This window comes from Ranitomeya variabilis, chromosome 5, assembly GCF_051348905.1.
Source record: "Ranitomeya variabilis isolate aRanVar5 chromosome 5, aRanVar5.hap1, whole genome shotgun sequence".
Lineage (NCBI taxonomy): Eukaryota > Metazoa > Chordata > Amphibia > Anura > Dendrobatidae > Ranitomeya > Ranitomeya variabilis.
The window spans coordinates 497,872,625-497,897,227 of NC_135236.1; the positions used below are offsets into that span (position 1 = coordinate 497,872,625).

General features: G+C 43.0%; 1 protein-coding gene across 5 annotated transcripts in view; it reads left to right on the plus strand.

Moving 5' to 3' along the window:
• The window catches only part of CHST11 (carbohydrate sulfotransferase 11), a 289,276-nt gene that overhangs the window by 128,277 nt on the left and 136,396 nt on the right, over window positions 1–24,603 (plus strand). For all 5 annotated transcript variants that reach the window (XM_077265661.1, XM_077265662.1, XM_077265663.1 and 2 more), the window contains exon 2: window positions 14,789–14,874. In XM_077265661.1, the coding sequence (XP_077121776.1) occupies window positions 14,789–14,874 (86 nt within the window). The remainder of the gene's footprint in view (window positions 1–14,788; window positions 14,875–24,603) is intronic.

The following is a 24,603-nucleotide window of genomic DNA, read 5'->3' on the forward strand; positions in this document are numbered from 1 at the left end:
ATATTTGGACAGAGACAACATTTTTCTAATTTTGGTTATAGACATTACCACAATGAATTTTAAACAAAACAATTCAGATACAGTTGAAGTTCAGACTTTCAGCTTTCATTTGAGGGTATCCACATTAAAATTGGATGAAGGGTTTAGGAGTTTCAGCTCCTTAACATGTGCCACCCTGTTTTTAAAGGGACCAAAAGTAATTGGACAGATTCAATAATTTTAAATAAAATGTTCATTTTTAGTACTTGATTGAAAACCCTTTGTTGGCATGACTGCCTGAAGTCTTGAACTCATGGACATCACCAGACGCTGTGTTTCCTCCTTTTTGATGCTCTGCCATGCCTTCACTGTGGTGGTTTTCAGTTGCTGTTTGTTTGTGGGCCTTTCTGTCTGAAGTTTAGTCTTTAACAAGTGAAATGCATGCTCAATTGGGTTGAGATCCGGTGACTCACTTGGCCATTCCAGAATATTCCACTTCTTTGCTTTAATAAACTCCTGGGTTGCTTTGCCTTTATGTTTTGGGTCATTGTCCATCTGTAGTATGAAACGACGACCAATCAGTTTGGCTGCATTTGGCTGGATCTGAGCACACAGTATGGCTCTGAATACCTCAGAATTCATTCGGCTGCTTCTGTCCTGTGTCACATCATCAATAAACACTAGTGACCCAGTGCCACTGGCAGCCATGCATGCCCAAGCCATCACACTGCCTCCGTCGTGTTTTACAGATGATGTGGTATGCTTTGTACCATGAGCTGTACCACACCTTCACCATACTTTTTCTCTTTCCATCATTCTGGTAGAGGTTGATCTTGGTTTCATCTGTCCAAAGAATGTTCTTCCAGAACTGTGCTGGCTTTTTTAGATGTTTTTTTAGCAAAGTCCAGTCTAGCCTTTTTATTCTTGATGCTTATGAGTGGCTTGCACCGTGCAGTGAACCCTCTGTATTTACTTTCATGCAGTCTTCTCTTTATGGTAGATTTGGATATTGATATGCCTACCTCCTGGAGAGTGTTGTTCACTTGGTTGGCTGTTGTGAAGGGGTTTCTCTTCACCATGGAGATTATTCTGCGATCATCCCCCACTGTTGTCTTCTGTGGGCGCCCAGGTTTTTTTGCATTGATGAGTTCACCAGTGCTTTCTTTCTTTCTCAGGATGTACCAAACTGTAGGTTTTGCCACTCCTAATATTGTAGCAATTTCTCGGATGGGTTTTTTCTGTTTTCGCAGCTTAAAGATGGCTTGTTTCACCTGCATGGAGAGCTCCTTTGACCACATGTTTACTTCACAGCAAAACCTTCCAAATGCAAGCACCACACCTCAGATCAACTCCAGGCCTTTTATCTGCTTAATTGAGAATGACATAATGAAGGGATTGCCAACACCTATCCATGAAATAGCCTTCGAGTCAATTGTCCAATTACTTTTGGTCCCTTTAAAAACAGGGTGGCACATGTTAAGGAGCTGAAACTTCTAAACCCTTCATCCAATTTTAATGTGGATACCCTCAAATGAAAGCTGAAAGTGAAAGTCTGAACTTCAACTACATCTGAATTGTTTTGTTTAAAATTCATTGTGGTAATGTCTATAACAGAAATTAGAAAAATGTCTCTGTCCAAATATATATGGACCTAACTGTATTTGCTCTTCTGTGCCAGGATACTCTCAAAAGTCACCAACTGGGGGCCTGGTCTTCATAGCTGTTTGCTAGATCTGGTGCTAATGCACCAAGCTGACAGACAGCTGCCAGCCACACATCATGGATCCGCGAGCCACATGTGGGTCCAGATTCACAGATTGGGGACCCCTGGTCTTGTGTGTATAGCCAACTATTGCACAAATGGAAAGAAGAACAAGAAGTGTGTAAACATAGGCATTTGTGATTTTTCAATTGCGTGGCTAGTGATCCCATACATAAATATACACGTAGCTGTAGTGCCCTCAGTTTGTTTCTATTTAGCCAAGTATTGCACATACATGTTTTGTAATACACAGGTTTATTCTCTTTGTGTATATTGGAAAAATACAAACAAAAAAACTGAAAAAAAGGCAAATTGGACATAATTTTACACAAAACCCCCAAAATGGACTGGACTAAATTGTTGGCACCTTTACAAAACTGTGGGTAAACAATTTTGTTTCAAGCATGTTATGCTCATTCAAACTCACGTGTGACAAGTAAAAAGTATAGGCAATATGAAAATCACACCTGAAACTAGAGAAAAAGGGGAGAAGTTGATTCAAGAAGTTTACAACCCACAGCACTGTAGCTAATCTCCCTGAATATGGATGGCAGAGTAAAATTGATGAAAGGTAGCGGCACAGGATAGTCCAGATAGCAGCCCCAATCAGGTTCCAAAGAAATTCAAGGTGTCCTGCAGGCTCAGGGTGCATCCGTGTCAGCACAAACTATCTGTCAACATTTGAATGAAATGGAACGCTATGGCAGGAGACCCAGGAGGACCCCACTGCTGACTGAGACATAAAAGTTTGCCAAAATCTTCGTGAGTAAGCAAAAATCCTTCTGGTAAAGTGTTCTGTGGACAGATGAGACCAAGATAGAGCTTTTTGGTAAAGCACATCATTTTACTGTTTACGGAAAACAGTATGAGGTCCACAAAGAAAAGAACACAGTACCTACAGTCAAATTGATGGCGGTTCAAATATGTTTTGGAGTTGTTTTGCGGCATCTGGCTCTGTGGGGCCTTGCCTGGTTGCAAAGCATCATGAAATTTGAAGAATACCAAAGGATTTTGGGTCGCAATGTAGTGCCCAGTATCAGAAAGCTGGGTTTGCGTCATAGGTCATGGGTCTTTCAGCAGGACAATGACCCCAGACATATTTCAAGACGCACCCAGAAATGGATGGAAACAAAGTGCTGGAGAGTTCTGAAGTGTCCAGCAATGAGTCTGGATCTAAATCCCATTCAACACCTGTTGAGAGATCTTAAAATTGCTGTTAGGATAAGTCACCCTTCAAATACGAGAAACTTAGAACAAAAGAAGAGTGGTCCAAAATTCCAGGTGAGAGGTGTAAGAAGCTTGTTGATGATTATGGGAAGCAATTGATTACAGTTATTGAGGGTGCCAACAATTTTGTTCAGCCCATTTTAGTGGGATTTTGTGTGAAATGATGCCCAATTTGCCTTTATTTCAGTTTTTTTGTGTTGTTCCAATAAACACAAAGGAAATAATCATGTGTAGAACAAAGCACGTGTAATTTCAATACTATTCTGGGAGAAATACTTCATTTTCTGGAACAATTTCAAGGATTCCAACACTTTTGGCCATGGCTGTATATCCATACCACTTTTCAGATTTAATATCATTGACTGTTCCGAACAAGAAATGATCAATCATTTTATACTTACTACCAGCACCTCCATTTCTCTTACAATACCCACTGCTAAATGGTCGGAACTGTAGCAATTTTTTGGGTTGTTTTTAATACCTTGGTTGTGTTCAGAGGAGGGAGGATGCTGCAGAACAAGTATTCTCTTTATGCTGTAGGCCTTTTTTATTTAGTAGCATTCTAATTGGCATACATGCTGCTCTGCTGGATTGCCTGCATTTTTTCGCTTAAGAACCCCCACTGTATGGCTTCTTCACATTTCAACTATAATAGCTATCTGCTTCAGAGAGGAAATGTAGCCTCATTTAAAAGGCTTTTTTCATTGTCTGGAATTCCAGTAAAAATATTGTACTGGGCAGCCTTTTCCTGTATACAATGAAATATTAATGTAATATAGTATAGCAACTGAGATTATCTGTGCTTATGTATAATTTACTTTTTCTTTCCCATTTAGCATACAGCACCAGCTTGGAACAAAACAAAAATATATATTTAGAATAGTATCTTATAGCAGAGAGATTTAAAACTGTAGCTCCACTGGATAAGTGATAGTCTTCATACCCTATATCAAAATTATGCTTAAGGGCTCATTCAGACTTCTGTGGATTTCTGACTGATCTCAGACTGCAAGGCACGGACTAGCCATGGCTCTTCCAATTCTATGCACATAGGATTGCATACCTCCTAACTAAACAGGCTACTAAATGACCAACGATTGGATTATATGTAGCCGAATGGTAGTCGTTGAAATGCAGCCTTAATTATTTAGCTACTAAATAGCTCCAATGGGTTGCATGGCCCCAACTACTCTCAATAGGACAAGGAACAAGGGATATTTTTTTCCATATTTGCATTTTTTACTCAAAGGCCAATAAAATATATATATATATTCTAATATTATATACGTGCCTTCTTACAGGCAAGTTTTTTTACTCACTGTAATGAAAATTATAGAAAATTTTAAAAGGAATCTTGTCAGTGCGATCAACGCTCTCATTGGCATGTAGGTCATAGGAAGTTGAATAAAATAGCTGACATTCAGTGTTTCATTCCAGAGAAATCCATATTTTTCATCTACTAAGAGCTATGGCCCGGATAAACATCTCCCTGAGAATCTGCCTCCAGAGCTTTCTTGTAATGAAAGGGAGCATTACCAGTGTGAGTCATACAATCTCTGGCAGTCTGCTGTCCTGATCTACATGTCTCACATTGGTAATGCCCCTTAAGCTCTGGAGACAGACTCTCTGGGAAATCTGTTTTTGGACCATAAATCTTAAAGGGAACCTGTCACCCCAAAAATCGAAGATGAGCTGCGGCCACCGGCATCAGGGGCTTATCTACAGCATTCTGTAATGCTGTAGATAAACCCCCGGTGTATCCTGAAAGATGAGAAAAAGTGGTTAGATTACACTCACCCAGGGGCGGTCCCGCTGCGGTCTGGGTCCGATGGGAGTCGCAGTCCGGTCCGGGGCCTCCTATCTTCTTACGATGATGTCCTCTTCTTGCCTTCATGCCGCAGCTTGGCGCAGGCGTACTTTGTCCTGTTGAGGGCAGAGGAAAGTACTGCAGTGCGCAGGCGCTGGGCCTCTGACCTTTCCCGGCACCTACGCACTGCAGTACTTTGCTCTGCCCTCAACAGGGCAGACAAAGTACACCTGCGCCGGAGCTGCGGCGTGAAGACAAGAAGAGGACGTCATCGTAAGAAGAGAGGTCCCTGACCGGACCGCGACATCCATCGGACCCGGACCGCAGCCGGACCGCCCCTGGGTGAGTATAATCTAACCTCTTTTTCTCATCTTTCAGGATACATCGGGGGCTTACCTACAGCATTACAGAATGCTGCAGCTAAGCCCCTGATGCCGGTGGCCAGAGCTCATTTTTCTTGGAATAAGACATCGGATTGCAGATATCAAGTTATCATTTTACTTAACTTCTTTATGGCCCACATGCCCCTGTTTTCGGCTTAAGTGGGTTGATCCTACTGACAAAGTCCCATAAAACGTTGTAGTCGGCACTGGTAGCTATGAGGGCATGTACAGTGCCTTGCAAAAGTATTCGGCCCCCTGGAACTTTTCAACCTTTTCCCACATATCATGTTTCAAACATAGAGATACCAAATGTAAATAAAGAATCAACAACAAGTGGAACACAATTGTGAAGCTGAATGAAATTTATTGGTTATTTTAAATTTTTGTGGAAATTCATACACTGAAAAGTGGGATGTGCAATATGGCGCTTTGTTGCGCCACCTTTTGCTGCAATTACAACTGCAAGTCACTTGGGGTATGTCTCTATCAGTTTTGTACATTGAGAGACTGAAATTCTTGTCCATTCTTCCTTGTCAAACAGCTCGAGCTCAGTGAGGTTTGAGGGAGATCGTTTGTGAACAACAGTTTTCAGCTCTTTCCACAGATTCTCGATTGGATTGAGGTCTGGACTTTGACTTGGCCATTCTAACACCTGGATACGTTTATTTGTGAACCATTCTATTGTAGATTTTGCTTTATGTTTGGGATCATTGTCTTGTTGGAAGACAAATCTCTGTCCCAGTCTCAGGTCTTTTGCAGACTCCAACAGGTTTTCTTTAAGAATGGTCATGTATTTGGCTCCATCCATCTTCCCATCAATTTTAACCATCTTCCCTGTCTCTTCCTGAAGAAAAGCAGGCCCAAACCATGATGCTGCACACCACCATGTTTGACAGTGGAGATGGTGTGTTCAGGGTGATGAGCTGTGTTACCTTTACGCCAAACATATCGTTTGGGATTGTTGCCAAAAAGTTTGATTTTGGTTTCATCTGACCAGAGCACCTTCTTCCACATGTTTGGTGTGTCTCCCAGGTGGCTTGTTGCAAACTTTAAATGACACTTTTTATGGATATCTTTGAGAAATGGCTTTCTTCTTGCCACTCTTCCATAAAGGCCAGATTTGTGCAGTGTACAACTGATTGTTGTCCTATGGACAGACTGTCCCACTTCAGCTGTAGATCTCTGCAGTTCATCCAGACAGATCATGGGCCTCTTGGTTGCATCTCTGATCAGTATTCTCCTTGTTTGAGATGAAAATTTAGAGGGACGGCCGGGTCTTTGTAGATTTGCAGTGGTATGATACTCCTTCCATTTCAATATGATCGCTTGCACAATGCTCCTTTGGGATATTTAAAGTTTTGAAAACCATTTTGTATCCAAATCCAGCTTTAAACTTCTCCATAACAGTATCACGGACCTGCCTGTTGTGTTCCTTGGTCTTCATGATGCTCTTTGTGCTTCAAACAGAACCCTGAGACTATCACAGAGCAGGTTCATTTATACGGAGACTTGATTACACACAAGCGGATTGTATTTATCATCATTAGGCATTTAGGACACATTGGATCATTCAGAGATCCACAATGAACTTCTGGAGTGAGTTTGCTGCACTGAAAGTAAATAATATTGCACGGCCCACTTTTCAGTTTTTGAATTTCCACAAAAATTTAAAATAACCAATAAATTTTGTTCAACTTCACAATTGTGTTCCACTTGTTGTTGATTCTTCACCAAAAATTTACATTTGGTATCTTTATGTTTGAAGCATGATATATGGGAAAAGGTTGAAAAGTTCCAGGGGGCCGAATACTTTCGCAAGGCACTGTATTTTGGATGCTGTGTAAATGGCTATGCAAGTATAGGCGTGCCTTCATCATTTGTACCAATCCTATTGGGAATGCAAAATGGAAGGATTTGACTTCAGGATTCACTGATAGGATAGGGTCACAACACCATTTTCTCTCTATCTGAGAAAATCTGTCCGATCATGCTAATCACACTGTGATTAGGTTGGGATCCAATTTTATCAGAGGTGGAGAGAAAAAAAAGTTTCTCCACCTTCCCCATTATGTCAGTCCATAAAAATCATGTTATCCGAGTGCAGTCCGATTTTTTTATTTTTTATTTTTTTTAATGGACCCATAGTCAAGAATGGGCGAGTTCCATCCGATTCTTGTAGGGCAAATCATGCATGCTGAATAGAATAAGATGGGTACAAGTGCTATCCTTCAAAACTACGGATAACACTCGTCCGATTAAAAGAGTAGTATGCACAAGCCCATATGGTTATGGGGGGAAGCTTAGATTGTATACTTGTAAGTACCATGAGTGACTGTGGTACTAATGCGCTCAACAGTAAGGTCTGAGAATTGCAAAATGCTTTTCATGAAAGCCTGCTCACACGAGTGTACTGTATAACTCGGACAAGTGCTATCTCATGTTTTGTCGGTCCAATTTTTTTCCTTATGCCGATTTGAAAAAAGTTGCAGGATGCTGCGAGTTGCTGCACACATCGGATCACACTCACCCATTCAAGTCCTTGGGTGCGTGGAAAACATTGGACTGCACTCACATGACACGGACTCACATAATGGAGAAGGTGAAGAAATTTTGTCCTCCACCTTCTCACCTGTGCTACGATTTTCACAACTGAGGGCATCTGATCACACTAAGCTGACACTCGAATCACACACACATCACAGTTTGATCCAAGAGTCATTTGCATGGTCAATCCAATTCTCTCGCATGAGAAAATATACTCTTGTGTGACCATGGCCTAAAAGCCCATGTGATGCTGACCGGTTATTATTTCCTTGTTTTTTTGACAATCATCCGACCACATTTCTCTTCTAGTTATTGCAGAGTAGCTAGATTGTAAGGTATAGGTAATCCTTCTAACCAGACTGTCAGCTTTACGGTGATCTGTTCTAATTTTCAAAGTAACTGTCAGATTGTGCTGATAAGTGAACACATCATAGAAACGATTTATGCAGCTGAAGAATTTACCTGCTTAGTGTCCTGTGACTTATCAGTCACACAGTAATTTACTAGATAGCTATTTTACCTAATGGGTAGTTACATGTCCATTTTTATCAGTGCATGGACCTGTTTGTCTGGATTATAGTGGAGACTATAGCATCCCACCTACTAATATCTGACTGACTGTTCAGAAAGTGCTATAATGTGAAAATAACTGTAAATTAAAGGGGCTGTCCAGCTGACACCAATGTGATTTAAAATGGTACAGAGTGATTTAACATGAGTAAAGAATCAATAACCTGCAAGAGTAGCTTCTCATCCAGTGATTGTGTAAGTGGACTTTTCTGGGGGGTCGAGACAGGACCAGAAAGAAGGCGCCAGCTGGTACCAGATTGTTGGAATAGGAGATCAGTATGGGTGCTTATCAAACCTCTTCTGTTTTATACAAGATTGAGGCCCATTTAACTTTTATAAAGGTCAGACTGCAGCCTTAGTGTTTCCATTTCTGCCATAAAACATTAGTATGGTGTTATAATTTATACTAGCCAGACCAATCAGGCATTGAGCAGGCATACATATATAATGTTCATCTGTCAGAGGTTTTCCAGGCATATATGTTTCCTTATTATAGGCGGTTTGCATGTCCCTTTTAGTGTGTTATCTAGTTGAAACAGACATAGCAGGGTATTGTAATGCACTTGTATTGCTCTTTTTTTGTGCATGTGTTTATTGGTAATGGCTTCTTAGAATCCATTTTATGTGTTAGAAGAATGTGCTGTATGTTATAATTAGTAATTCCACCTCCTTTGCTGCTTCTTTGATATGACATTTCCACTTTCCTCCCCAGGAAAATAATAAAACTGAGTGCAGTATCACTAGTAAAAGCAGCATTTGGCTTTTCTATTTTGGGTATGCAGTTTTATGATCTGGGATAATGGAATTGGCAATTATACTGCAGGGATAGAAGGACTAATATGGTACTTGGTAATAATAATGCATTTCTCTTAATATGGGAAATACAGGTGCTTCTGACAAAATTAGAATGTCATCAAAAAGTTAATTTATTTCAGTTCTTCAATACAAAAAGTGAAACTCATATTATTTGATAGTCATTATACACAGTGATGTACTTCAAGTGTTTATTTCTGTTAATGTTAATGATTATTACATACAGCCAATGAAAACCCAAAAGTCATTATCTCTGTAAATTAGAATACTTTATAACACCATCTTGAAAAATGATTTTAAAACCCGAAATGTTGGCCTACTGAAATGTATCTTCAGTAAATGCACTCAGTACTTAAATGAGCACTATCGATCAATTGAAGTGGTTTGGCTCTTGTTTCCCGGTCTCTTTACACGGGCTGATGAAGCATGATGGCACAGAACAATCTCTTGTAGATCAATCTGTCCCCATACAGTATCTTCTTATCAGCAGCAGTCTACAGTTTGCATCGGGCGATGTGCTGCTGAGAACAAGGATTTCTGTTCCAGTATAAACAGTCTATTGTCACCTGATGATTGAGCAGCATTTTGCTTGTTCGTTGGGTGACATTCTTTACATCTATGAACTCTTGTCTGTGACTCGCATTGTATGTTACATGGACCACATATGTATACACAGAGTTACATACACGCATGTATACGCAGAGCATTTACACACATGTATACACAGAGCGCATACATCGACATATGAGTGTACACTGAGCACCTTTATACACATACATGCATACATAGTGACATAGACTGGTGGTAAATCATCTCTTGCGTGTGTCTATCTTCTTTTCAGTTCTTCTGACTCCCGCAGAGTGCAGGACCTGTTGTGATATCACGGTCACATGATTATGATATTACCAAAGGTCCTGAAGCAGTTTCCACATTGGAAGTTACACTGATAATTCTATTTTCAAGGTATCTCAAGCTTTAGATGCTGGGGGCCCCTAACGGAGTGGGGTCCTTGGACAATTGCCCAACGCTCCCCCTAAGGCCGGCACTGCCGCTTCCTACAGATGCATTTTGTATATGAAATCAGTTTGCAGTGTGGATTTTTATTATTTGACTAAATCTGACCTACATAATACTGTGCTTCCTATTAATGTTGTATGCCATAGCTTGCCTGTCATAAATGTCATTTTCTTAGTCTCACAGTAAGAGCTTCATTGCTGTCAGCCCATTTTATTGCTTGCTCCTGGCTAATCAGCCTTCTGCCGGGCAATGGTACCCAGCAAGGATGAAAGTAAGAAGGAAACTGCAGTTACATTTAGGCTTCCTTTGCACAGAGTTAATGTTGCAGCATTTTTTTTCCAATTAGTTTAAGTTTCCACAATGAGTTTTTTAGTGAGATGGGATTTATAGAAATCTCCTGCCCACCGTGCTTTTTCTCATGCTGCGTAAAATGATCTGCGGTGCGTGTTTCATATCCGCAACATCTCTTGCAAGTACGCTATGTACGCTAGAGTCTTCCCATATAATTGCATTAGATATGGAAAATCTGAAGGTAAAGTTGTGTAAAAACCAAATACCAGGAAGTATCAAAAACAAAGCAACTTTATGTAAAACATGGCACACAAAAACAGAGGAAAAAAAGGCAGCCATAAAAACACATGTAATAAAAATACTCTCAGAAACACAATGAACACAATTAACCTACCGTAAATTACCTAATAGGTGCAGAAGTGCCACAGAAAATGGGGGACTGTAGCCTTAATTGTATTTTCTGCAAGGTCTTTATGGCCCTTTCTATGCGTGATTCATTTTCATGTGCGTGCCATTTGGCCTGCATGTAAAAATACAAAAATGCCATACCAAAAGCATGTTACATTTTGCAAAGAATGCCAAGAGCCCATAGGAAAATGCATAAAAAATCTGCCATGCCAAGAGAAAGTTGCATTTTGAAAAGAATGCTAATAATGGCCCCAAAATATACCAAACGTGTAACGAAAAATGTCACAAATCAGACACTGTGTATAGCTCATTAAATATGTTTTTACTTATCTCGAGCTAACATCTAGCATGCAGCAGATAGGATCTATGTATTATATATAAGGATTTATCTTATTTTTATCGTGAGATATATTTTCCTAGCAAAATAACATTCTTTGTGCAGTTTCCTGATAAGCCCGTTGACATCACACGCTCCTGACATATGCGCTAATTGTGTCCATAGGGCTCCATTGCTCAGAAGGGCCTTCCCTTTTGCTGGTTTACTTCAGTATATTACAAAAAAAAAATTAAATATGTTTGTTTTTTTATAAACTGTATGGGTGATAGTTGCCATTGTATAGTACCCATCAGAGGCATCTGTTAATTGCCTACATCAATGACTCTTCAATAGCTTATATGACATTAATTAAATTAATGCAATTAGAGACTATGGGTGATAGATGCTTATTTATTATTTATTTATTATGCTTTGCTTATATAGCACTATTATATTCCGCATCTTATGTATATTAGCCTGTAGTAGCCTTAAAGGGAATCTGTCAGCAGGATTTCACAGCCCACACTATTTATATGCACATGTAGCTCTTTCGAAACAAGTCCAGCAATACCTTGACATGGCCGGTCCATTCCTCGTCTACTGAGAAATCAGCTTTTTAATTAATATGCAAATTATGCTGAACATTTGGGACTACAGACTATCCTCACAGTATCAGTATTCTCTAGAGCCAGGAAGTATGCGAGTTGCAGGTTTTCAGCTTCCTACTAATTTTAATGTATATTTATAAATGATATTGATGCCTGCTGTATGTAAGCCCACTTTCACGTACCCCATAATGGCTTTTACGGGGGCTCTAATACGACGATAATCATGAGAAGTTTCCTTATGTTACAATATTGTTCTGTGTAGGGAATTTTATCATTTCTAAATCAAAATACTAAAGAAATATATGTCCACTATACATTTGAAATGTAAGTTATTTTTTGCACTAATCTGGAAATTAAGTGGTAAGTCTCAATTACAGCCAGTCTCTAACCAATGCAGAACCTGAAATTTCTATCACACCCCTTAATTGGCTTGATATTCCTATACGATTACTGTATACGGGGGTCATCTATCATTGATAACACAGTAGGACGTACAGTTTTATTAGCTGACAGAGGAATCGTTCTGACATCCTATGATAATTACAGCAAAGTCCATGTATTGCCTGAGACCAACGCTGCACATAGTGTTATATTAAAAATGGAATTTCTGCTTCATAGAAAGGTGTGAGCTCCAAGCTGTGCTATGAAATCTTACAGTGGGGGAGGGGACAAGTAACTGGCAAGATTGTATATAAAGGTTCTCCACCCAGGGGTCACTCTCTATCCTGCCCCTGGGGGTGCTGTCATTTCTAGCAAACATTTCCTGAAATGACGGGCCACCACAGTTGAGAATAGCATCATGATGATGGGCAATGGCAGGTCTGACTTACCAGAGCAGAAAGCTTCCTCAAAAGCAAGATATGGGATATGAGATAATATCTGAGCATAGAATAAAATCCATTGTGCTTTCTAACCGTGCAATAATTTTGATCTTCATCCATTCCTATAGACATCAGCATGTAACCGGGGTTACCTTACAGTATAAAATAATTCCATTTCTTAATTAAAATAATCTTTTAACATCTATCAGTCAGCTTTCCTCTGTATGGATAAAACCGCTATTGGCCAGTCCCTATTAATTTTAATTCATAAGTATCCATCCCACCGCTTAAATACAAATATTATTTTTTAATAAAATGTAAAAACAATCCAGGAGAATGAAGCAAAATGCCATGTATGACTATGTTCACTCTTTCACTCGGGCACTCCGTCTGTCTGTTCTCTTTAGAAGAACAGGAAAGCGGAATTTATGTCAAAAACAGGTCCGTTTTTAATATAACTGCTGCAAACGGAAGCAGCGGGGACCCCAATATGTAAAAGTAATCAAAGTTCTGCATGATACACTTCTGTATTAAAAATGGACATGTAAAGGAACCCAGATTGAACCCGTAATAATCACTGTAGGACCTTGGCTTATGTTATGCAATGGAGCCGTTTTGGACATTACGTTTACATTCACACTTCCATTTTGACGTTATTTAATTAGACTTCTCTCAGGCGGCTGTAATGTGGTCACATTATAGTGCCTATATTGCTATTGAAATTTCCACTCTTCCTCACCTAGGATGCTAATGAAATCTATGGTTCCCAGATTGCTAATGGAACCTATGGTTGTTATTGGAACCATAACAGATCTGGGCATTGTGGGCATAGTTATAGAAAACATACGTTCTTTATGTTAGGGAAAATCAGTGGATTCTTAATAGTATGGGTGTTCTCATGTGAACCCTTTGGACTTTGAACCTTTTGGCCTTCCAAGGCTTCAGGGCCCAAGTACAACTGCAACCCCTGTACCCACTATAATTACACCCTCAGATTTCAACCTTACGTGAAAACTGTTTCATATCTGCATCACAAACCATGGCCACGTTTCCTATTTGTGCCAAAAGTCCCCATCTGTGCATTTAGACGTAAAGGGTCTGTCCTATGAACAAAGCACATTTTAATTAGTAAAACTTAGAAAAAAATAAGTTCCATAATTGGATGTGTTACATTTTTTTTCTGGTGCTGAGATAATCATAATCTTATAAATGTGCCCCTGCTGTGTACAGTGTAATGACCGTGCAGGGACATGGTCTGATCATACCACAGCTCCTGACCAGGTTGGGTGGGGATAAAAGAGTATACAGACAGGATAGCAGGGGATCACAGCTGATTCTTTCTGAGGTAAAATGTGTTCAAACAGGCCAGTAAATGTTTTCCTTAGGCCATGGTCACATGTTTAGTATTTGGTCAGTGTTTTGCCTCAGTATTTATAAGTAAAAATCAGGAGTGGAACAGTCAGAGGAAAGTATATTAGAAACATGTCACCACTTCTGTATTTATCACCCACTCCTGGTTTTGGCTTACAAATACTGATGTAAAATGCTGACCAAATAATGAACATTTGAATGTGGCCTTACAGAAAGAATCAGCAGTGATCCTGTGCTGTCCTGTCTGTATACTCTCTTTTCCATCCTCCCCTGCGCAGGAGCTGTTATGATCAGACCATGTCCCTGCACGGTCAGACACAGCCATTACACAGCACACAGCAGGGACACATTTATAAGATTTTCTCAGCACAGGAACATTTTCCTTAAACACATCCAATTGTGGAACTTTTTATTATTCCAAGATCGATTAATTAAAATGTGCTTTGTTTGTGGGGAAACCCCTTTAAGGTGCATTCTAAGTATGACAGATTGGTAACTGTCGCTAGAAGCTGTCACTGCTTTTGAAGTGGTGCAGAAGTTGATAAAAAAGGAAATTCAAGATGCATATAAGGATTGAAGTAATTGTTGCTGGTGAACTGATCAGCCGGTTTCCTTACATATGATCTGTAAATTACCGTTACATAATATTTTTGATGCAGAAAACCGTCAGTGTTTTTCTGAGTGAGACAAAGGGCAAACTTTAGCAAATAAGAGAACTATATGGCTGGCTATGGTTTCTGTGCATACTTGCATATCAAAAAATGACAATAAATCAGTTTTCATAGGTTTGTTATCTTCTGTAGTATGACTGAAATGTGGTGTATAGACTCTGCTTTATAATAATTTTTTTTTGTTTTTTTTCTCTCTCCAGTTATGCATAGAAATCCTTTTGGGATGGACATCTGTTGTCGGAAGGGTTCACGCAGTCCACTCCAGCAACTCTACAATCCAACGCAGGTTGGTAATGAAACGCCCATCATATGATTTGTCAGACTGGCATGTAGCTATTAAAACAGCATTTGTTTAGAGTGAAAGACAGTCCTATGTGTTTGGTGGTCTCTTGCTGTGCCCCCTGATAAATATAAACCTCAGATTTATATTAACTTGCCCTTTATGCTTTGTTCTCCCAAGGAGACTGGCAGTGACTTATTCCCCTCGCCTTATTAAAATGAACACACACGCCCGGCCAAGCAGATCATACATGTTCATGGTGGCATCAGAGACAGTTTCCTGTGGATGACCAGGAATGGAGATTTCATTGTATGCCCCAAGGACAGGGAATGCATCAAATACATAATAATCAAAGCATTATGCAGTAACCAGCAGTATTATTTTTATGGCTACAGGTGAACTATAAAATCAATTTTTATGTTCTTCTACGTAGTGATATAACCAGTCATGAGTCACTAATGATCCACGATACATTATATTTGTTTTATTATAACCTTCTGTTGCCCTTTTGGCTTGGAAAACATTTATTCTGGCTGCGATAGAATTAAATGCCTCACTCTAGTAAAAGCTTTTATGTATCTCTACTCACAGCTATAAAATGTAGAGATGCACCAGTTTCTACTCAAAAAGGCATTTTATTGTTATGACCAAGGTCCAGCTAAATAATGATTTTGCCAGACACCTCTAGCAATATACTTATCCAGGCTTTATGATTCTGCAATCCTACCCAAGTGTTGACAGTGAATTGTCATTATCCAGTTAAAGGGAACCTCTCACCCCCAAAATGGCTGGTGAGGTAAGCTCACCGGCATCAGGGGCTTATCTACAGCATTCTGTAATGCTGTAGATAAGCCCCCGATGTTACCTGAAAGAGGAGAAAAAGACGTTAGATTATACTCACCCAGGGGCTGTCCCGGTGCGGTCAGGTCGGATGGGTGTCTCCGGTCCGCTCCGGCGCCTCCCATCTTCATTCCATGACGTCCTCTTCGGGTCTTTACGCCGCGGCTCCGGCGCAGGCGTACTTTGCCCTGTTGAGGGCAGAGCAAAGTACTGCAGTGCGCAGGCGCTGGGCCTCTCTGACCTTTCCGGCGCCTGCGCACTGCAGTACTTTGCTCTGCCCTCAACAGGGCAGACAAAGTACGCCTGCGCTGGAGCCGCGGCGTAAAGACCCGAAGAGGACGTCATGGAATGAAGATGGGAGGTGCCGGAGCGGACCGGAGACACCCATCCGACCTGACCGCACCGGGACCGCCCCTGGGTGAGTATAATCTAACGTCTTTTTCTCCTCTTTCAGGTAACATCCGGGACTTATCTACAGCATTACAGAATGCTGTAGATAAGCCCCTGATGCCGGTGAGCTTACCTCACCAGCCATTTTGGGGGTGACAGGTTCCCTTTAATGACTTTGTCCATGGTATGGTGCTTATATCACACACCTGCTGTCTTCTTCTTATCTCATGATTTCAGTAAGTGACACATCTAAAAGTAAATTATGGAAAGGAAATGCTATTAACCTGCTTATTAACCCAATATCTGCTATTAACCTGCAGATGTTGGGTTAATAAGCAGGTTAGTAGTTCTAGGAGGGTTCATTGTACCCTGAAAGTGCGGCACCCAAGAGGAAATCCATTTTATTCCTCCTGGTTCTGAAACATCGACCTGACCACTGCTGTACCATTTGCTAGCTGTTGACTCTGTGGCCTCAGCCCAAGGGCCACTGTGTAAGTCCAGATCCTAGTATAGGTGTTAAAGGGTGAAGGCAGGGTCAACCCCTGTGATCTGGTAAATGCAATAGCTGTCCATTTTTAGAGCTATCAGGCGACCACTGACAGAGCAATGTGATAATCATGTGCGTGTTGGCGAAAATAAATTCTTCTAGGGAAGACTATGGTTCCACCAGATAGGGGCACATGGAGTCACTATAGTGTCATATTACCAAGCCATAGGCACACCGAGTGCTTGCTCGCAGTCTCTGTGCACATGATTTTGTCATGTGCATGATACATTTATGTTTTGAAAGAGTAACTCATGAAGTAATGATAGTAGTCTCCATATCTGCTATACACTGCAGCCAATCAAATCAACCGGAGGCAGTGTCATGCACTGAAAGGCCAGGTAATGCGTTGTTATGTGGTTTATAACATACTTCGCATGGGTTCATTGCCTTTATACAATAGATATTGTATAAAACCTTTTAAAACACTTTCCCTAAAATCAGTTTTCCCAATCAAGAAAATTGTTTATTCTAGAAAAAATAAACATCCCATAAAAAAAACAAAAAAGCCCCGCATATTTGGTAGTCTCATCTGTAATGATGCGTACCTTAACACTATATTATTATTTAACCCACACAGTGAATGTCACAAAAAAATAGAAAAAACACTACCAGAATTCCAGAATTGCTGTTTGTTTCATCCCATCTCACACAAAATTAAATAAAAAGTGATCAATAAGTTGACAATGGTATCAATAAAAACTACAGCGTATTGTGCAAAAGAACCCTCATAGAGCTCTGTAAGTGAAAACAATAAAAAAAGTTATGGCTCTCAGAACATGACGCAGAAAGAAAAATGAAGTTGTTTTATAGTTTTATAGCATGTATCTCAAATTATATCATTATTTGTGCTGTATAGTGACCAGCGTAAGAAACATTTTTGGAAAAACGATACCAGAATTGGTGTTTGTGCTTATTCATACTCACAAATTCAATAAAAAGTCATAATTAAAGGGGTTGTCCACTACTCACACAATTACTTCTCAATCACTAGGTTGTCCCTAAGTATAATAATAAAAACTCTACTCGCCTCTGGTTGTACCATTCTAGCGGTGTCAGCACTGGCAGTCGCGGGTCTGATGTGACATTATTGTGCCACGCAATCTCTACGGACAATCAGCAGCAGCTTTATTTGTCCCTTCCTTTGGATGTAACTAATATTCAAAGGAAGTGAGAGTTGTGTATGCTCTCTCTCCAGATATCTGATTTGTCGAAAGGAGGGTACAATGAAATGGCTTATGATTGGCTACAGGGATCACATGACACAACAATACCGCATGTGCCCTGGGAGAGCTACCGCTGACACCACTGGAATGGTGCTGGCACCAGAGGTGAGTATAGGTGTTATTATTTTACTTGGGGTAAACACAGTGACTGAGAAGGGGTTGTCTGGGTAGTGGACAACCACTTTAACCCTCAACTGGTGTGGTGGGGTTTTTGTCACGCAACTGGTGATGTGGGGCTTCCTATTCCCCAGTGTTTGGAAATCTCTAATTTTTACAGAAAATGCAAAGGTCACGTTTGTTTTAATCGTTTTCTTATTGACGATTGATTACACATGAGTATGACAAATTAATGACACACACAAGTATCGGAAAATGTAATACTTTGATAAAAATAAAGAAGTTTTCAAAATTTAAAAATGGAAATGGATGGAAGCTAGTGAGACACGTATCCTCATACCAGCATTTTTCAATGAATGGCAGCCGAACAAAAATTCCCTGGGGTGTGGCAAACCCCCATCTCACCAGTTGAGGGTTAAGGCTTATGTACCCAAAAATGACGCCAGTGAAAACCACAACTTATCCTACATATGTATGCTAGAATACAGCTGTATAAACAAAAAAAAATTATGGGTCTCAGAATACGGTGCCATCCTTTTACTCCTGAATAAAATATATTTTAGATTTTTTATTTCTTTTGAGTAAAAGTAAGTATGTGATTGTTTAAAAAACAATAAAAAAAATCTAAAATTCCAATTTGTTTGGATAGCATTAGGATATCATCCATGAGTCACCTGGCTGCTGTCTGGTTTTCACTGAGCAGTTGATAAAAATAGGTTTTAAAGAAACTTTGTTTTGTTTATAAAAAGAAACACTTCCTTCTCACCCCCCAGAGAGGATGGTATTTGTTGTTCTTTCTCATTCTCGGGTCCTCTACCAGAGGCCTGGGAGTTTGAGGGTTCTGCGCAGGATCTTAGTTGTTCCCAGCATTGCGCTTTTCAGGACAGAGAGCTCCGATGTTGCTCCTGGAATCTGTTGTAGCCATTCTTCCACTTAGGGGTCACTGTTCCAAGTGCTCCTATCACCACTGGAATCACTGTTGCCTTCACCTTCCACATCTTCTTCAGTTCTCCTTTGAGGCCCTGGTATTTCTCCAGCTTCTCATATTCTTCTTTCTAATGTTGCTGTCACTTGGCACTGCCACATCTATTATCAATGCTGTCTTCTGATCCTTATCTACTATGACAATGTCTGGTTGGTTAGCCAACACCTGCTTATCCGTCTGGATCTTGAAGTCCCACAGGATTTTAGCCCTTTCATTCTCCACCACTTTTTCTAGGGTCTCCCTCTTGGACTTATGGGTACTTAGCCCATATGCTGTGCAGATGTTGCTTTATACTATTCCCGCTACTTGGTTGTGGCGTTCGGTATACGCTGCTCCTTCTTGCATTTTGCATCCTGCCACTATGTGTTGGACGGTCTCTGAGGTTTCTTTGCGTAGTCTGAATTTTGGGTCTTTTCTTGTGGGGTAGATTCCTGCTTCTATGGATCTGGTACTTAGTGCTTGCTCTTGTGCCGCTATGATTCGTGCCTCTGTGCTGTCTCGGAGTCCAGCTTTCTTCAGCCATTGGGAGGATTTCTTCATGTCAGTCACCTCCATTATCTGTCTATGGTACGTCCTATGCAGCGGCTTGTCTTGCCATGGCACGTCATGTTCCTGTTCTTCCTTCCAGATCTGTTGTTGCTGCTTTAGGCTTTCTCTCAGCATCTCATATTCTGGTGCCATTTTTCTGATGTATTCCTGGATACTCAGGAAAAGGAAGGAGATCCAGCTCAACGATATAGTGAAAAAAATCCGTAACGTTATTCACTTCAAATCATATAGGATGAAGGACGTAACATCAGCAAGCAATAAGAATAAAAACAAGATCCAAGATCAACGCGTTTCTGGTGACAAAGCACCCTTAGTCATGACTAAGGGTGCTTTGTCACCAGAAACGCGTTGATCTTGGATCTTGTTTTTATTCTTATTGCTTGCTGATGTTACGTCCTTCATCCTATATGATTTGAAGTGAATAAAGTTACGGATTTTTTTCACTATATCGTTGAGCTGGATCTCCTTCCTTTTCCTGTTTGTCCACGCCCTGACACAGCGGTTCCGTGCTCCGAGTTTCCAGGAATGTCGATTGTGGTGAGCTGGACTTTCTTTTGTTCTATTTAATTCCTGGATACTCCTTAGTTTATCCGTGATGGTAGCTTGGCTGCTTATCAAGCCTCGACCACCCTCCTTTCTGTTGGTATATAATTTTTGGGTGTTAAACTTAGGGTGGAGATGCTATATATATAATAACACCAATGTTAAAAACTGACACATGGACCATAAATGGAAAAAAAATAATGCCTTTCATGCATGAGAACAAAAAGAACGTCTGAATAAGGCCTTTGTTACCTTTAATTGTGTTCAGTGACATCTCCATGGCTTACATGGTGTGAATGGCTCTAATCACTGGAGTCCAGGGACAGGTAAGCACCTGATTGGTCTGTTTCTGTCTGTATTGACTACCATAATGAAATGCATGTAGATTTCATTCAGTGAATTATGTATTTTAGCCTCCTGACGCAAAGTCAATCCTAGGCAGAATTTCTCTCACAGCATGACAAGCTTGTTAGAGTAATTAATTGTTTAAATTAAACTCTATGTCATTTCAACACTAACATTCAACCACAAGTTTGAGCTGAAATTACAAGCACATTTTCTAGCTTAACCCCTTTCTACCATTGAACGTACTATTCCGTCCATGTGGGGTGGGCCCTACTTCCCAAGGACTGAATAGTACGTCCAGATGTGATCGCGTTGCTGGGAGGGTCTCTTACCTCCTCCTCCCTGCAGGCCCAGATCCAAAATGGCCGCGGGGCTGCATCCGGGTCCTGCAGGGAGGTGGCTTACCAGCGCCTGCTCAGAGCAAGCGCTGGTAAGCCTCCCTGCTGTGCCTGTGTGATTGCTGATCTGACACAGTGCACAGCAAAGTGTCAGATCAGCAATCTGTCAATAAAATGTGATGCCCCCCCGGGGCAAAGTAAAAAAGTTAAAAAAAAAATGTTGTGGAAAAAAAAAATCCTAAATATATAAAGGTAGCGGTCTTGCTGCTGGGTTGTTGCCCTCCTACAGACCCCTCCACGCCTTCTGTTGTACTGGCCTGTCTCCTGGTAGCGCTTCCAGCCTGTGGACACTACACTGACAGACACAGCAAACCTTCTTGCCACAGCTCGGATTGATGTGCCATCTTGGATGAGCTGCACTACCTGAGCCACTTGTGCTCGTTGTAAAGTCCGTCTCATGCTACCACAAGTGTGAAAGCACCACCAACATTCAAAAGTGACCAAAACATCAGCCAGAAAGCATTGGTACTGAGATGTGATCTGTGGTCCTCACCTGCAGAACCACTCCTTTACTGAGTGCATCTTGATAATTGCCAATAATTATAGTGCTTTGGAACAAAGCACTATACTGTTATTCCATCGTGGATAACTTCTCCTTATTATAGTGCTTTGGAACAAAGCACTATACTGTTATTCCACCGTGGATAACTTCTTCTTCTTCTTATTCTTATTATAGTGCTTTGGAACAAAGCACTATACTGTTATTCCACCGTGGTAAACTTCTTCTTATTCTTATTATTCAGTCCGCACGTAATGCGGCCCGAACCGCTAAACTCACAGACTCCAGTGAGGTGTCATTTCGAAGCCAGCGTTCCTGAGAGGTGTGCTAAGTATTTTTCGTGTCGATCGGATTTGTAGTTTTTGCGCAATTTGTGTTTGAAAAAAGTCTTTCAATGCGTTTCAATGGAGAAATTTTCCTATACGTTTATAATGGGCTGGTTTCTGAGGCAATTTCTAAAAATAACTGCCACCTGGCTGATTAGCTCATTGATATGCGCAGTCAGACACAGTTACTATGCCAACGCCTATGAAATCTACATCAGCTCACCAGGTCACAAGTTTTGTCAGATAATATCAGCTCTTAAAGTGACAGTACAGCACAATTCCAAACCACTATCCGTAGTCTTATGATTATTAGACTGTGGCCCGATTCTAACTCATCGGGTATTCTAGAATATGCATGTCCACGTAGTATATTGCACAGCCACGCAGTATACAGTGCAGAGCCGTGCAGTACACAGCGCAGAGCCGCGCAGTACACAGCGCAGAGCCGCGCAGTACACAGCGCAGAGCCGCGCAGTATAAAGCGCAGAGCCGTGCAGTACACAGCGCAGAGCCGCGCAGTACACAGCGCAGAGCCGTGCAGTACACAGCGCAGAGCCGCGCAGTATAAAGCGCAGAGCCGTGCAGTACACAGCGCAGAGCCGCGCAGTACACAGCGCAGAGCCGTGCAGTACACAGCGCAGAGCCGCGCAGTATAAAGCGCAGAGCCGTGCAGTACACAGCGCAGAGCCGCGCAGTACACAGCGCAGAGCCGTGCAGTACACAGTGCAGAGCCGCGCAGTATAAAGCGCAGAGCCGTGCAGTACACAGCGCAGAGCCGCGCAGTACACAGCGCAGAGCCGCGCAGTATAAAGCGCAGAGCCGCGCAGTACACAGCGCAGAGCCGCGCAGTACACAGCGCAGAGCCGTGCAGTACACAGCGCAGAGCCGCGCAGTTTAAAGCGCAGAGCCGTGCAGTACACAGCGCAGAGCCGCGCAGTACACAGCGCAGAGCCGTGCAGTACACAGCGCAGAGCCGCGCAGTATAAAGCGCAGAGCCGTGCAGTACACAGCGCAGAGCCGCGCAGTACACAGCGCAGAGCCGCGCAGTACACAGCGCAGAGCCGCGCAGTATAAAGCGCAGAGCCGCGCAGTATAAAGCGCAGAGCCGCGCAGTACACAGCGCAGAGCCGCGCAGTACACAGCGCAGAGCCGTGCAGTACACAGCGCAGAGCCGCGCAGTATAAAGCGCAGAGCCGTGCAGTACACAGCGCAGAGCCGCGCAGTACACAGCGCAGAGCCGTGCAGTACACAGCGCAGAGCCGCGCAGTATAAAGCGCAGAGCCGTGCAGTACACAGCGCAGAGCCATGCAGTACACAGCGCAGAGCCGCGCAGTACACAGCGCAGAGCCATGCAGTACACAGCGCAAAGCCGCGCAGTATAAAGCGCAGAGCCGCGCAGTATAAAGCGGAGAGCCGCGCAGTACACAGCGCAGAGCCGAGCAGTACACAGCGCAGAGCCGCGCAGTAGACAGCGCAGAGCCGTGCAGTACAGAGCGCAGAGCCGCACAGTATAAAGCGCAGAGCCGCGCAGTATACCGCGCAGAGCCGTGCAGTACACAGCGCAGAGCCGCGCAGTACACAGCGCAGAGCCGCGCAGTACACAGCGCAGAGCCGCGCAGTACACAGCGCAGAGCCGCGCAGTACACAGCGCAGAGCCGCGCAGTACACAGCGCAGAGCCGCGCAGTACACAGCGCAGAGCCGCGCAGTATACAGCGCAGAGCTGCGCAGTACACAGCGCAGAGCCGCGCAGTACAGAGCGCAGAGCCGCACAGTATAAAGCGCAGAGCCGCGCAGTACACAGCGCAGAGCCACGCAGTACACAGCGCAGAGCCGCGCAGTACACAGTGCAGAGCCGCACAGTACACAGCACAGAGCCGCGCAGTACACAGCGCAGAGCCACCCAGTATACAGCGCAGAGCCGCGCAGTACGCAGCGTAGAGCCACGCAGTACACAGCGCAGAGCCGCGCAGTATAAAGCGCAGAGCCGTGCAGTACACAGCGCAGAGCCGCGCAGTACACAGCGCAGAGCCGTGCAGTACACAGCGCAGAGCCGCGCAGTATAAAGCGCAGAGCCGTGCAGTACACAGCGCAGAGCCGCGCAGTACACAGCGCAGAGCCGTGCAGTACACAGCGCAGAGCCGCGCAGTATAAAGCGCAGAGCCGTGCAGTACACAGCGCAGAGCCGCGCAGTACACAGCGCAGAGCCGCGCAGTATAAAGCGCAGAGCCGCGCAGTACACAGCGCAGAGCCGCGCAGTACACAGCGCAGAGCCGTGCAGTACACAGCGCAGAGCCACGCAGTTTAAAGCGCAGAGCCGTGCAGTACACAGCGCAGAGCCGCGCAGTACACAGCGCAGAGCCGTGCAGTACACAGCGCAGAGCCGCGCAGTATAAAGCGCAGAGCCGTGCAGTACACAGCGCAGAGCCGCGCAGTACACAGCGCAGAGCCGCGCAGTACACAGCGCAGAGCCGCGCAGTATAAAGCGCAGAGCCGCGCAGTATAAAGCGCAGAGCCGCGCAGTACACAGCGCAGAGCCGCGCAGTACACAGCGCAGAGCCGTGCAGTACACAGCGCAGAGCCGCGCAGTATAAAGCGCAGAGCCGTGCAGTACACAGCGCAGAGCCGCGCAGTACACAGCGCAGAGCCGTGCAGTACACAGCGCAGAGCCGCGCAGTATAAAGCGCAGAGCCGTGCAGTACACAGCGCAGAGCCATGCAGTACACAGCGCAGAGCCGCGCAGTACACAGCGCAGAGCCATGCAGTACACAGCGCAAAGCCGCGCAGTATAAAGTGCAGAGCCGCGCAGTATAAAGCGGAGAGCCGCGCAGTACACAGCGCAGAGCCGAGCAGTACACAGCGCAGAGCCGCGCAGTAGACAGCGCAGAGCCGTGCAGTACAGAGCGCAGAGCCGCACAGTATAAAGCGCAGAGCCGCGCAGTATACCGCGCAGAGCCGTGCAGTACACAGCGCAG